Source organism: Embiotoca jacksoni, unplaced genomic scaffold (assembly GCF_022577435.1).
Source record: "Embiotoca jacksoni isolate LCO1_2020_lvr unplaced genomic scaffold, fEmbJac1.0.p SCAF_11, whole genome shotgun sequence".
In the NCBI taxonomy this organism is placed as follows: domain Eukaryota; kingdom Metazoa; phylum Chordata; class Actinopteri; family Embiotocidae; genus Embiotoca; species Embiotoca jacksoni.
Window position 1 is genome coordinate 9,164,874 of NW_027185241.1, and position 14,630 is coordinate 9,179,503.

The 14,630-nt window shown below is 39.1% G+C and overlaps 1 protein-coding gene across 1 annotated transcript in view; it reads left to right on the forward strand.

The window, feature by feature from the left end:
* Positions 1 to 2,504: 2,504 nt before the first annotated feature.
* The window catches only part of LOC138194339 (dynein axonemal heavy chain 11), a 37,909-nt gene continuing 25,783 nt past the window's right edge, over positions 2,505 to 14,630 (forward strand). The window contains exons 1-31 of the mRNA XM_069142992.1: positions 2,505 to 2,854; positions 3,101 to 3,244; positions 3,387 to 3,580; positions 3,669 to 3,858; positions 3,963 to 4,062; positions 4,206 to 4,417; positions 4,563 to 4,784; positions 4,868 to 5,035; positions 5,177 to 5,293; positions 5,400 to 5,537; positions 5,640 to 5,755; positions 5,886 to 6,081; positions 6,444 to 6,548; positions 6,648 to 7,043; positions 7,632 to 7,964; positions 8,459 to 8,713; positions 8,807 to 8,976; positions 9,060 to 9,282; positions 9,430 to 9,546; positions 9,662 to 9,748; positions 9,839 to 9,997; positions 10,226 to 10,309; positions 10,438 to 10,596; positions 10,684 to 10,806; positions 11,328 to 11,450; positions 12,017 to 12,241; positions 12,326 to 12,417; positions 12,495 to 12,621; positions 12,734 to 12,886; positions 12,971 to 13,204; positions 14,082 to 14,213. Of these exons, the coding sequence (XP_068999093.1) occupies positions 2,636 to 2,854; positions 3,101 to 3,244; positions 3,387 to 3,580; positions 3,669 to 3,858; positions 3,963 to 4,062; positions 4,206 to 4,417; positions 4,563 to 4,784; positions 4,868 to 5,035; positions 5,177 to 5,293; positions 5,400 to 5,537; positions 5,640 to 5,755; positions 5,886 to 6,081; positions 6,444 to 6,548; positions 6,648 to 7,043; positions 7,632 to 7,964; positions 8,459 to 8,713; positions 8,807 to 8,976; positions 9,060 to 9,282; positions 9,430 to 9,546; positions 9,662 to 9,748; positions 9,839 to 9,997; positions 10,226 to 10,309; positions 10,438 to 10,596; positions 10,684 to 10,806; positions 11,328 to 11,450; positions 12,017 to 12,241; positions 12,326 to 12,417; positions 12,495 to 12,621; positions 12,734 to 12,886; positions 12,971 to 13,204; positions 14,082 to 14,213 (5,313 nt within the window). The 5' untranslated portion in view covers positions 2,505 to 2,635. The remainder of the gene's footprint in view (positions 2,855 to 3,100; positions 3,245 to 3,386; positions 3,581 to 3,668; positions 3,859 to 3,962; positions 4,063 to 4,205; positions 4,418 to 4,562; positions 4,785 to 4,867; positions 5,036 to 5,176; positions 5,294 to 5,399; positions 5,538 to 5,639; positions 5,756 to 5,885; positions 6,082 to 6,443; positions 6,549 to 6,647; positions 7,044 to 7,631; positions 7,965 to 8,458; positions 8,714 to 8,806; positions 8,977 to 9,059; positions 9,283 to 9,429; positions 9,547 to 9,661; positions 9,749 to 9,838; positions 9,998 to 10,225; positions 10,310 to 10,437; positions 10,597 to 10,683; positions 10,807 to 11,327; positions 11,451 to 12,016; positions 12,242 to 12,325; positions 12,418 to 12,494; positions 12,622 to 12,733; positions 12,887 to 12,970; positions 13,205 to 14,081; positions 14,214 to 14,630) is intronic.

Consider the following 14,630-nt stretch of genomic DNA (forward strand, 5'->3'; position numbering starts at 1 on the left):
AATTTTGAGATTATGTAAACAACTACATTTGCTGAAAAGGAAAGCATTGGTCTGCAGGGGAAAACACATTCAAGCTTAAAATATCTTGATGACTATTGGTATGTCAATGATAATTGTAAAACTAATCTGATTTAGTAACTGATTAGTCTGACTGGATGATTTTTCCATATCACATATAGCTATGTAATGTCTCTCAAAATATAAAAAAAAGATACCTTTCCACCCAACCTAAATAAAAAAATGTTGCTGGTCAAATGACTCACTTTTAAAACTTGTTTGGTAATACAGATTTCATTTTCATCAGCATCCTTTGGTTTTCATCTATTTTATTGTGGTTTAATGGTAAAAAATAGTTGATATAATGGCACTCTAAAAATTATATTTTCAAACTGCCACAGTGAATCTTAAAATAAATAGCTTATAATCATTTTGTTGAAAACTAATTGTTTTCCTGCTGGGCAAGTTATAGGGAGAAGTTATCTAATCAAAACTACCCTGTCATACACAGTGTGGTTTCATCTTAGTTCAGAATAAGAAATGGCACATAATGAAACATACGAAACTCATTTTAGACTGAGATAAAACATTTGCTTGCTCATTGCTGCTTCTCGGATTGACTCGATTGTCATAATGTAGTACTTTTTTGTGATTCATCTTAGAAATCAATACGGCATCATCAACAAAAGTCTGTGGACTCTGCCAATCATTAATGACATGCTTCATAATACAAATGTTCAGTGTGCATTTTTTGAAGGCCAAAAGACAAAGTGCAGCATGCACGAGAGTACAGAACATTATACTGTACATACAGAGTTTAACCTAGGTAAAGAAACGTGTTAATAACAGATTATTTCAAGAAAACAGACTTTGCACCATCTCAGAACACTGATTTTGATCGCAGGCAAAATATCTGCAAGAGATAAATTAATTCAACTATTTGCAGGCAGCACATACTTTGTGATGGCAGACTGCTCAATAAGCACTAGATAGAGATATTACGAATGCTAGCTCAGCAGTGTAACAAGCCTTGGCAGGAAAAGCGTTGAGGTTGCATGTACTGTGCCAGGCTTGAACAGCATTGTTTCCAAAAGAAATAGTTTTTGGTTGCTTGAGAGGATGCAATTGGTGCAGTCTGTCTTGCAAGCTTTGTGATGTTACAGCTCCTGGATCAGCGGTAGCTGGCAGAAAGTAAAATTAAACAAGAGATAATTATTTACTGACAGGGAGGCTGTACAATGATAAAGGAATAAAAGGATACATGCAGAGCCATAACATGCAACGAATTGCAAGATACCGACCTTCTCTCTCTCTCTCTCCCTGATGCTAGTTTTATGATCACATCTCATATGAGGCCATTAGGGTTTTCTGTTCTAATTTAGCATATTGAATGACTTATGTTCTCAACCATGTTAACATCTGTGCTGATTTTCACAGTAAAATTATTTTGTGGATTACATCAGAAGCCATCTCCATCTTAGCTGCTTGAATGCATCGCTCCCAACTTGTTATTAGCACCATAGCAACAGGCTGGCAATTTCTCCCCCGTAGGTGGTCTTGTCATTGTTAGTGATGAGGTCCAAAACGGTAGTGCCAGCTGCAAATCTGAGGAGTTTGTCTCACTCTCTTCCCCGAGGATCTATCTCTTGATGTGAAAAAAGTAGAAATAGTCACGCAACAGTAACAAGTGCATTTCCAGAAATTGTATAAACTGTTATCAATGTTTCATCCTCTGTCTCCACTATATTTATAGAAAAGACTAAACTTTGAGTACCCATTAATAGAGCAGGATACTAGTCAGCTAATTAAATCTCTATAAGCTTTGCCGAAAGCAGGCTACAATTTGCTGTTTATTTAAAGGCATTTCAGAGCAGCCAGACCTCTAGGTTGCTCTGAAATGAGGTGCAATAAAGTTCATTGTAAATAGCAGTTGCTGGGCATAGTGCTGTGCTGCTTAGACAACCAAAAAGTCACATAGCCTACATTTTATTAGTCTGTGTGTCCATCACACACACTCCTCCTCTGTCCAGTCCTGTCTTTAAAGAGGCCACAGTTTTGCACCCATTTAAACCAAACATGTTTTGAAGTACAAAAATGATGTCAGCCTGCAAACTGTGGATAAAGAACTGCAAGACAATAAGAACCAGCTACACTGTAGACAAATAGCATCCTTCACTAATGTAACCTACATGCAAATACCTGATGCCTGATACCTGAATACCTTATGATTAACTTAAAGCATGCTTTAAGTTAATTTGAAATAATGAATTATGAATCCAAATCATAAAGTACACAGTAGCAGACATAGTAATTGGCTACTGAAATAAGAACACCGTTTTCATGGCCTTAATTGGGGAAAATATATATATATATTTGCGACACAATTAGTTAAGCAGAACTAGATACCTGGCAGTGATTGAGAAGAGGAACTGTTGCTACGCAACGGAATGCTGACCCGCCCCCTCCACTGTGCAGCTCATGTCCGTGTTTGTACACGCAGCGACTTAAAACCACGACACGAAGTTACTGGGTCACGCAGAGGCAAGTGTCGCGAGCAGCCTCAAACTAAGTTGTCTTACGTTTTTGTTGAACGAAGTGACGGGACGGGACTGAAGTATGTCATGGTCGTAGAAACGTCATGTCCGACGAGGAAAACGTGCCTTCTTTTCTGGAGGACGCCAGGGTAAAGTTTGTCGAGGGAAAAGTTTGTGGGCTTTTGCGACTGCAACACGGCCAAACATGGGAGACGAGTGCTGCCAGCGAGGAGTTTCAAACGCTTCTCAAAGACTTCTTTGAAAAGAAGTCGGTTATATTTTTCTCCTCCTCACAAAAAGGTGGTCTGGTTGTTTCTACTGAGGTATGGTTGTTCGCAGACTCTCCTATCAACCTTTTTAACAGCAGACATTTTGACATGTTAGAGCTGGAAAAGCACACTCAGTGGAACTGAATCATCATTTATGTTATTGATTCAACCTGTCACTATCCTACTGTGACAAGGAAATGGTCCTTAAAAATGTTAGAAATGATGTATTTGGCATGACATATTTCATTTAAAAGCACATTTTTTATTTTTAAAAATCTTTTCTTATTATTTCAAACGCAGGTCCCAGATGCTGCTCAAAGCAAGCAAATCTATATTCTGAAGAAGAGAGTTGTTCCTGTAAACTCTGAAAACTTCAGGGAACTTCTGCTTTTCGGTCTCTTGTCTCCACCACCACTACTGCAACTGTCATGCACAGTTGAACAGGTGATTGTTATACCCTCCATCATACATTGTGAAAAAGCATTTAACTCTGTTGTATTTTCTGTCAGTTATGTTTGTGATGCAGATTTCATGCTTCTCTGGCTTTATGGGCTCTGGGTGCATTCACTCTGTGTCTCTACACTAGGTATGCGCGCCCCTGCTGTCAAACTACAAAAACCATCAGATGTGGCCAAATCTAATGTCTGAAGACATCATTCGACATGTTGAGAGCATGTGCAGTAAGACGTCTGTTGTTCGAGGACAGGTTTTGGGGAAAACTGTGCTTCTTAACCCCACTTCAATGGATTGGATGGGAAATTCAAGCAGCACCTTTAAAACGTATGTGAGACCACAAATGCGTACTGCTTGATCTTTGGTGATACTATAAGATTGAAGTAACCCTCTCGGCTTTTATTTTCCAACTCAGTTATGAAAACTATGATAGGGCTCTGGCGCACGCCATCGAGACCCAGGTCATCAACTGGACGAATCTGATCCAGAAAATTTTAAAGGAGGATTCATCTGACCTGCTCATGACAGGATGTAATCCAGGGCCTGATGCAGAGATGAAGTTTTGGGCTTCCAAGAAGAGCAATGTAGAGAGCATTTATCATCAGGTATGCTTCCTTCTCCTCTTGATCTTTACTAAAATATTATTTAATTTTTTTGCACCTTCCTCCATTTCACTCTTTGTTAAAGTGTTTTAAACTTTCACTTGCAGCTTCAGAGTCCCTCTGTTCACATGATGGCGGAGATGTTAGAGATGATGGATAGCAGCTATCATCCAGCAATCAAGACTCTAATTGAAAATGTGTTGAATGGTAAAATTAGTTTGTCTATTTTTCCAAGATGACATACTGTAGTTTGTATCTTGTCAAATATCTGATGCTCAATATCACTGTCTCTATTATGTTGTTTTAAATTGAGATTGTTTCTTTGCTTTTTTCTGCCAAAAAAAAAAAAGCGCTTCAAGAAGCTCAGGACATTGACCTCCATCTGCAGCCACTACGTGCACAGCTCTCTCAACTGGAAAAACGAGGGTTTCCTCACATGGAAACATACACCCCTGCACTTTTTCACATGCTCTTTCTCATCTGGACCAACTGCCAGTCTTATCAAAGACCAGCACGCATTGTGGTGTTACTGCAGGAACTCTGCAATCTGCTCATTGAACAGGTACAAAACCTCAGTAGAATTAAATAGAGTGACACGCATGTCAAATTAAAAACAGTGCATGCTTCTGATGTCAGCATCACTCTGACTGCGGTTGTTGGCTGTCTGCGGGAACAAATTAGCAGATGTAAAACCTTTCCCCCTGCAGGCCTCCACATACCTCTCTGCAGATCTGCTGCTGCGAGTGGATACGGAGGAGAGTTTACAAATGGTATCAAGGGTGATAAAAGCCTTTCGAGGTTTTCGAGATTGTTACCAGACCCAGAGGGAGAGGCTGGCCAACCAAGTGAAACACGCACCCTGGGATTTCCCATCTGCCATGATATTTTCACGTTTCAACCAATTCTTTAATCGTATGCTACAACTGCAGGTGAGTTTTTTGTTATTAAATTCAGGTGTCAAACTGAGGTTGTGTTTTTATTTGTTTCCTGTTACCACAAATTTTCTCTGCAGGAATTGTTTGAAATTATGCTGGACTTTCAGAGGATGGAAGGGATAGAATTTGGTGGAATTACAGGGAAAGTCTACAATGAGAACGCTGCTAATATGCACAAAGAGTTCAGTAACCTCTGTGAAGCATTGAAACACAGTAAAAACAGTCCACTTGACTTCAACTCTCAGGTGAAACCATCTAAAAATATTTTTCCTTTCCTTTCCTTCCTTTTTGTCAATATTGATTAAAATTCTTGTTAAAGTCGTAATGGACAATCTTACACTGATGTCCCTCATAAAATATAACTGAATTGTTATTTTTGTTCTAAGGGTTTTGAAAACGAGTATAAGGAGTTCAAGATAAGGATTGCAGACTTTGAGTGCCGCCTTGCCAGCCTTCTGTGTTTGTTTTTTAAGGATTGCTCAGGACTGGAATCAGCTTTGAAAGTAAGCATGACTGAATAGTAGTGTGATGTTAACTGCATTGCTAATGAAGTGACTGGTGAGTGAATGCTGAAATAGTAGGACATCATTATGTTTTTGGGGCTTTCAGGTGCTGACTATTGTTGGACCCTTCCTGGAGAAAAGAGAAATCAGACAAATATTCAGTCCCAACTTCCTTCTGCTTCAGCAACATTTCAGAGAAGAACTGGAGAAATGTAAATGTCTGTTTAAATCTCAGCTTAATCAGGTACTATAGGCTAAAATCATATATTAGCAATATGCATGCAGTGTACAATAGATGTTGTTAATTTAGCATTTGTTTGTTTTTCCATTTCGACTTTGTGTACAGATGGGGAGTGGTCTGATGAAGAACATGGCGCACACATCTGCAGCTCTGAAGTGGGCAAAAATGCTCAGAGAACGCATTCAGAGACCATGGGAAAAAATCAGCTCACTGTTTGACATGTCAGTAAAAAGTTAATAAAAAATGTATTAAATAAATACGTTTGTGACAAATAATTGCTTAACGTAGAGTAACGGATAGATACATGCATGTAACAAGATGAAAAATTGACTATTCATGTAACATTTCTAGGCCTGCAGAAGGTGTGGAGATGGTGAATGAGCACCACATGTACATGGAGATGTTGAGTCTCCTGGACCAGTATGAGGAGGATATTCACTCTGACTGGTGTAATGGTTTGGAACAAGCCTGCCTGAGCAACCTGAACCAGCCACTAATCTCCAGAAACACCTCCACTGGCCTGATCTCAGTCAACTTCTCTCCAAAGGTAAGTGATGTCATGTCCTCCACTCCCTTTGTGGACAATTTATAATGCTCAATAATTATCCAAGTTCCTCTTCTGCTGATTTTGCAACATGTCTCTTAAAAACAAGTCAAATTGGTTGGTAATTGGCCCTCCAAAAAGGCCCTAAAACAGAGATTTAGTTAGTTAAGTAGGTATGGCAAAATAATAACATTGTTCTAATAGTGTAAACTCCAGATGCAAGTCATTGCTTGCCTGTGTTCAATTATTCCTTGGCTCCAGCTGCATCTTTTTCAAAAAAGTCTTGTCTTGTTTTTTTAGCATGCTGCTGACAGACTTTGTGCACAGTGTGTATGTGTTAATTACTATTCCCTTTCACTTCTTAGCTGACTGAAGTCTTAAAAGATGTGAAGTACATTCAAACGCTTAGTGAGATCAACATCCCTGCAGCTGCACTGACAGTTTTTGAGAAGCGTGACATGTTCACAAAGGTACGAAAGAAACATGTAACATTATACTAATTTGCACACATGCCCCACCTTTTTGATATCCTTCACATACACGTTTTCTCCACAATTGTATTTTTCCAGTATATGAGCAGTTTGCAGCTGTTAGTACAATGGCACAACAAGCTGAAGCAGACAGTGTTAGAGGTGGAACTTCCACTCATCACAGCTGAGCTGGAGTCCATAGACCTGCAGCTGACAAGAGCCGAGACCATCCTGACATGGCAGGACCAGGACTGCTGGACCTTTATCAGCACCACCAAACACCTCGTCCAAGACCTTGTACGTCGAGTCAGTAGAGCCAAAGAAAACTGCGATGCCATTCAGTCAGTGATGAAAGCATGGAGCAAACAGACCATGTTTTGCAGAAAGGACAATAAGAGAGGCTCACTCATACAGCTGGATGACAGGGGAGACTGTGTCAGCAAGAAGTACAGCTCCATGAAGAAGGATGGAGACTTCATACATGAGCTGGTGCAGGTGTGTATGGCTGCATTTATGATAATATTCATTCTTATGCATTATAGATTTGTCATGAATACTTGTGATGCTGCACTGTAAATACACACTAAAAAAAGATAAAAGTACTGGCCTGGCTCCAAAGTAGCATGTTGTATATATATTTATCCTCAACAGGTTAAAGAACAGTTAAACGGCAATTTCAAACTTTGTTCCTTTGCATTTTGTTAATTTAATCATTTTCTTTGTGGTTTTTTTTTTACTCAGTTTCCTGATGAAAAGATGATTCAGATATGATAGTAAATGTCAACGTAAATCAAATCCCCATATCTGTTTCATGTGTCCAGAGTTTTTTTTTAAATTTTTTTATGCTGTTAGCTTCTGAACGTTTAGTTCTAGTCACTTAATTTATTTTCTTGACCTCCAAAAATGATTTTAGTACTAATAATTTAACATGTTTCAGAGCTTGGGAAGCCATTCAGATAAAACTACTTTTGTTATGCTATAATATATAAAAGCCCTGAACATTAAATTAGACTTTATTCACTGTTGCTCAGAATCAAATCAAATCAAAATTGATACACTGTCTAATATCCCACATTTAACCAGGAGAATCTGGTTCTTTTCCATGCTGACCCTGCTTCTGAAGCATGGCAATCCTACCTGGAATATGTGGATGAGATGGTGGTGGAGGGGCTCTTCAGCTACATCAACCACTCTCTTCAGTTCTTTGTGGACAACATGGAGTCATGGCCGATCAGGGCTCCTCTGTTTGAGGCTCAGTTGACGCTGAGTAGCTCGGGGATGACCTTCACTCCTTCAATGGAGCGAGATGCAGGAGATGGCCTCTATGAGCTGATGGAGGGACTGGTCGGAGATATATTCAAGACTTCAGTGAATATCAGGAGAGTTGCTGCTCACCTTTGCACGGACAGCTATCAGGTACTCTGCTCTAAATTTGAATGTAAATACAGGTTTTCTTTCACACTGCAATTGTTTAGAAAATACAGAAAGAAGAAAGTCAGTTCTTTGCTTTTCCAGTAAAAGTGACACAACAATGTTTGTTTTAACATGCTTGTCATTTCAAATTGTTGGATTACTAGTTGGTGTTCATAGGCCATAGACCTGTCCTCACAAGCACAAAGACTGTAGCTTTCCTAGTTTTAGAATATTAGTAGACTGGGTTGGGGTGTTTTATTAGTCTAATTTAGCTTGTAAAAGGCACATATTCAGTTACCTCCTCGGTATTATCAAGTGAAATTTATGTGTAGAAGTTTGTATTTGTACATTGTTAGATTTAAAATATTTTTACTAAGTCAGTTATTTGGAAAAATGGCGTCTCCTGCTGTACTAAAGTTGCAGAACTCATATCTTGTATTCTTTTACAAATAGTGGCTACACCTGATGTTTTATGTCATATTTTATAACTCTTCCAGGATGTAATAGATGACATGCTAGATTTGTTGGACCTGAGGCAAGAAATTATGGAGCGTGTGGAGAATGTTCTGGAGAAAGCGATAAATTACCAGCGGAAATTTGATTGCTACACCCATCTATGGAAAGATGACAGGGCTGAATTTCTCCGCCGGTTTCTCCTGTATGGACGTGTCCTTACAACAGAGGAGATGGAGGCTCATCGAGCTGATGTGCGCCCCGAGAACTCCCCTACAATCGATAACTTCAAAGAACAGGTGAAAAGTTTAGTAAACTCGTGAATTATATTTTCCAAAACATTGCGTTTTTTATTTTTTATTTTAACGTCTGTCGTTGTCCTAATTTTACAGATTGAGTGTTACGAGTCTCTGTATGGTGAAATTTCCCGGCTTGAAGACTTCAAAGTGTTTGATGAGTGGTTTCGGGTGGATATCAAGTTCTTTAAAGTCAGCCTTCTCAACACTGTCAAAAAGTGGAGCTGGCTTTTGAAAAAGCATCTCTTGACATATGTCACTAATAGGTAAAATTAATTTCTGCATGGCTCTTTAATTCAGACTAAACTATGATATCAGTTATTCTTACTTTGCAAGCTTTCCCATTCAGTCTTGATGAGCTGCAGAAGTTCATCCGAGCCACTGTTGAAGGGTTGAATCATCCTTTGACTAAAACGGACCACCGGGGCTTTGTGGAAGTTATGAGTCACCTGTTGGCAGTCAGATACAGACAAAAAGCCACTGACAAGATGTTTGAGCCTCTTAGAGACACAATAATCCTTCTGGAACGGTACGGCGTGACCATACCAGACCAGTTCTACTCTCAAATGGAGGTAAGGAAAATAATTTGGTTTATTTTCATGCCACTTTCAATTACTAACAGATAACAAATCATAATTTATGTACAAAGAATTGTAATACTGTGTGTTGATTTTTGTGCACATCTGGGCTTCAAATAATCAAAATAATTGTTTCTACAGGAACTCCCTGAGAAATGGAGTGGGGCTAAAAAACTGGCCTTAAAAGTGAGACATGAGGTGGCACCCATGCAGAATGCAGAAGTGCTGGTTTTACGAAGGCGATGCATGGACTTTGAGGTGACAGATCACTTTTATCTTTTATTTCCAGATAGATTGCATATACACAGTGTGGAAGCTATTGTATTATATCTTTCCGACTGTGAAATAATGAAGCTGGTATCTTATTTCTTAGGTCAAACAAACCAAATTCAGGGAAATGTTCAGAGCAACGGCACCCTTTAGTTCCAACGCAACGTCTCCCTACGTCAGTCTGGAGAAAGTAGGAGTTTAACGATTGCTTGATTAAAGGATTAAAATTACATTGTATTGTACTGTACATGTTGCTTGACAAGAGCCATGTGTTTTCTAGTCTGAAAAAGCAATCCGGGAAATGGAGAAGGAAGTTGGAGAGCTACAAGAGTCCACAAACCTGTTTGATGTTACTATTCCTGACTACAGGGACATCAAGCTCTGCAGACGAGAGATCACGGTCCTCAAAGAACTGTGGGACAATGTTGTATATGTGCAGGTGGGTAGCTTCATCTATATTGTTTACCTAAATGTCCTTATTCTTGAGGGAATGGATATCCAGCCAAATGCCTCGTCACCCGACCTCAATACTCAATAACTTAATGACTTGACCTGTCTGTCCTCTTGGAGGCTGTCCGTGAGTCTTTGAATACCCTGTAGCCTCTAAATGTCCCCATTAAGCACCGTCAGCCCATTGACCCCTCTCCATGCGTCTTTATCTATTCAGAGCAGTGTAGAAAACTGGACAATGACCAAATGGCGGCAGATAAACGTGGACCAGATGGATGCAGAATTGAGGATGTTTGCCAAGGTGAGGTCACCAGCAGTGCTACATCACACCAACTCATCTCTCCTGCTGTCTTGCTGTCATGCACCATTGCTGTTTGTAACAGATGCCCCTAATAACTAATTATGTTTACCTACCTTCTGTTTGTGTAGGGCATACGGAAGCTTGACAAAGAGGCCCGCGTGTGGGATGTGTACTCTGGATTAGACCTTTATGTAAAGAACTTGTTGACGTCACTGCGGGCCGTGAGTCAACTGCAGAACCTGGCAATACGAGAGCGCCACTGGGTGCAGCTAATTAGAGCCACAGAGGTGCATACATACACACAGCAGAGGTCTTACTGTAGAACAGATAGAAATCTGAGACTTTGTTTCATGACTGTAATTATTTTTGAATAGATGGACTTCACTGTGACGGACAATACCACCTTGGAAGACCTGTTGTCTTTGCAGCTCCACTTGTTTGAAGACGACGTTCGCAACATAGTGGATAAGGCGGTCAAAGAAATGGCCATAGAGAAGGTTTTTCTTCAATCAGAAATATATCATGAACAAACACAAAAACACGAGTAGTCTTTTAGTTATAATTACCCATTATATTATGTAACATACTAAACAGCATTTCTGGTAAAGTATTTTTTTTTAATTTACCAGCTAGCATTAACTTTGAAAAGTTGTGGTGAGATTTGAATACAGTAAGAGTTACTCTTACCATGTCGCTTCAAAGCAAACATGTATTCCATTTGGCTGTTATTACAAACACTACTTCAAAGAGCTGTATGTTTTTGCATGCAGAGAAATGTGCTGAACAAACAAACAGGACTCCTTGCAGTACTTAAAATCCAGATCTGTATCAAAACCTGAAAGCCTAACACTACATACGTTTTTATTTTAGGATGCACATTAGATAACTAATGACATCGAGCTTGGAGCCAACCTTGGAAACATGGTCCTTTAGCAAAATGTGTTCTGTACAAATAGTAGGGAATACATTTTGTATTATTTAAACATTGTCATCAATATGCTGTCCATTTTTATTTCAGGTCGTAACAGAGATAGGTCAAACATGGGCGTCAATGGAGCTTTCATACGAAGAACATTACCAAACCTCTGTGCCACTACTTAAATGTGATGAGGAACTCATTGAAACTCTTGAAGATCATCAGGTAGATACCTAAATGTTAACGAGATTTTACTTGTGACCTCACAAAATAGAAAAATGTATAAAGGTTGTAAAGCACAACAACTTGCTTTCAAGATTGGTTGTCTGTGAGAGGCGCTGATAGTTGAATGCTGAATAGAGATGAGAGTGCAGAAAGGGCCGCCCTGTCTTGAGTGTCTGACAGCACAGCTGAGAGCAGAGAGGTCCCTATTGAGTCCTTTTAGATTTATAGCTGCTAGAGAACACAGGGCATTGTTGCACTGTGGCAGTCTTTGAAAATGTACACCAGATGTATTGGCGGGTTACAGCCAGCAATTAGAAGTCTTGCCACTTTAGTGCCTCTGTCTTTGTTTGAATAGTCACTTTCGCTCCCCCACATTTTATAGGTTGGCATGCTAATGAGCTGGAATGGGTTTGCAAATAAAACTGATATATATTATGATATCTGGTTATTAAGACATGGCATTTTCTTGCCACATATCGGGTGGTAATTTGGTGCACTTTGAGTCTTTAATTGGACCAAATCCTTTAGATAGGCCATTCTAATTTTTATTTTTCCTTCCCTTCAAGGTTCAGCTCCAGAGTGTCTTTCAGAGCAAGCATGTAGATCACTTCCTGTTCCAGCTAGTGGAACTACAGAAACAGCTGACTGTGGCTGACTCGGTGCTGACGGTCTGGATGGAGGTCCAAAGGACATGGGCCTACCTCGAAAGCATCTTTAAAGGATTTGACGACATTTGCCAGCAGCTGCCTGCAGATACGCACAGATTCCAAGCAATAGATGCAGAATTTCAGGTCTGCACTCAAATGCCCCTTGTGTAGTCATGTAAAGTCCATTGTTGTCATTATTGTAAACACTGTTTTCTTTGGTTCTTTTAGGAGTTAATGTTGGACAGTGCTAAGACTGAAAATGTCATCGAGGCCACCAACAAACCTCATCTCTTTGAGAAGTTAGAGGATCTACAACAAAGGTTCATGTTTACTTCATTGAACTTTCAGGATACTGTTTGAAGCCTCCTGCTTACTGTCCCTATGCCCTCTTCCACAGGCTGGCATTATGTGAGAAAGCTCTCACCGAATACCTGGAGACAAAGAGACTTGCCTTTCCACGTTTCTACTTCATTTCATCTGCAGATTTGTTGGACATCCTCTCTAAAGGCAGTCGTCCCACAGAAGTACATTTACGTTGAATTCATTTTTTGTTTTTGTTTAGTGTTCATTCATGTCACTATCATAATGCTTGTTGTGTCTATCATGACAAATGTAATGACTAATTGTCTTTTGTAGGTAACTGTCCATCTGTCAAAATTCTTCGACAACATGTCAGATCTTGAGTTTGCTCAAAATGAACAGTCGGATAATCCTAAACTTGCTGTCGGCATGTACAGCAAAGAGAGAGAATATGTCCTGTTCCAGACTGAATGTTGTTGTTACGGGCCGGTAAGATCATATTCGGTGTCAGAGTGTTAATGAGCTATGCTTCATAAAATAAGTTAACCACTGGTAAACATTATTTTACATTAGGTGGAGGCATGGCTTACTTGTCTCGAGGAGTCTATGAAGGAAAGTGTCCGGGGTCACCTGTTTGAAGCTGTGTATGAGTATGAGGACAGACCCAGAGAGCAGTGGATTTTCGACTTCCCTGCCCAGGTTGCACTCACTGGATCTCAGATCTGGTGGAGCAGTGATATGGAGCTTGTGTTTAAAAGACTAGAGGAAGGATTTGAGTCTGCACTAAAAGACTACAACAAGAAACAGGTACATTTTATGATGATTTACACACTAACATTTCAATATTTAAGTTAAATGCAGCTTTGAAAGAAAAGCTGTCACTGCTTGTCAGGTACATGAAGTTACATATCTTCATGATAGTGAAAAAGGGTTGTTGATTTAGTATTATATTGTTGATGTCATACTTTGTGGTGTATTATATTTGACTGTAATAAATGCAAGCTGTACCTGAAATAAGACAAACTGCTTGCAAAATTTGGATTCAGTACAGCACCACCACAAATCATGGGTTTTTGGGTTATAGTAGTTATTATTATACACAATATTTTTGATAGATTAATAGAAACTTCGATCGATCGATAAATCAATAGTGTAAATTTCCCACATTTATTTTATTATTTTCAATCATGCCATTATTATCACCTCACAGTCAGTGACCCGAGCTGGGCTTGTGGAGCCTCATCGTGGGGTATGCTCACAGTTGTATTATCACTCTTGTCAGTTTCATCAGCAGTATTTAAGGTTAACATGTCCTTGGCTGCTGTTTGAATAATCTGTCTTTCCCTTCAACCCACTGCACTGCACTGATTGGATCTGCTGTCATACAGGACCAGGGATAAATGACATCCATCCAGTGCTGTTTTAGTCCAAACAAGAACACAAGACAAATTTTGATTGTCTTTAAAGTACACAAGGTCCACATTCATATACTGCCAGTTTATGATGTTCTGCATGGATTAAAATTTTAATGACATTGAATAGTTAACAGTACAAGTAAGACAGGAAACTCGAACCAACTGGTGTTATTGCTGTTGATTCAGTCCCATGAGTGAATTTAAATTGTCACTATTCTCTTAACTTCTGTTTTCCTTGCCATTGTTTTCAATCTGTTATTTCCCTACAGATTTCTCAGCTTAACTTGTTGATTGGCTTGTTGCTGGGAGAGCTGAGCTCCAGCGACAGACAGAAGATCATGACTATATGCACCATTGATATCCATACTCGAGATGTTGTTGCCAGCCTCATCGCTCAAAAGGTTGACACAAGTGAATCTTTCCACGAAACAGCATTTCATTTTAGTCGGATTGAGCAAACTTTGGCATTAAAATAGAATTCATATCGATGTATAAATAAACATATAACTGCGATTTTTGGTTTTGCCTATTTAAGATCAGGTTATAATTTATTAAAAATGGCAACCTTTATGGCAACAGTTCAGTTTTCCATTTGCAAAAGAGAAAAAGTAGCTTTAATTTTGAAATAATATTTGATAATAATAACACGACTAACTTAAATATACAACAGTACAATTCGCCATTCTGTAAAAATATATATATATTGATTGCAAAAGATAAACAAGGGATGCACAACTTTTATTTCACTAAAATAGATTAATTAAAATACCCCACATCTGTACCATATTTCTTGTGACAGATTATCTCTGATGTAATTT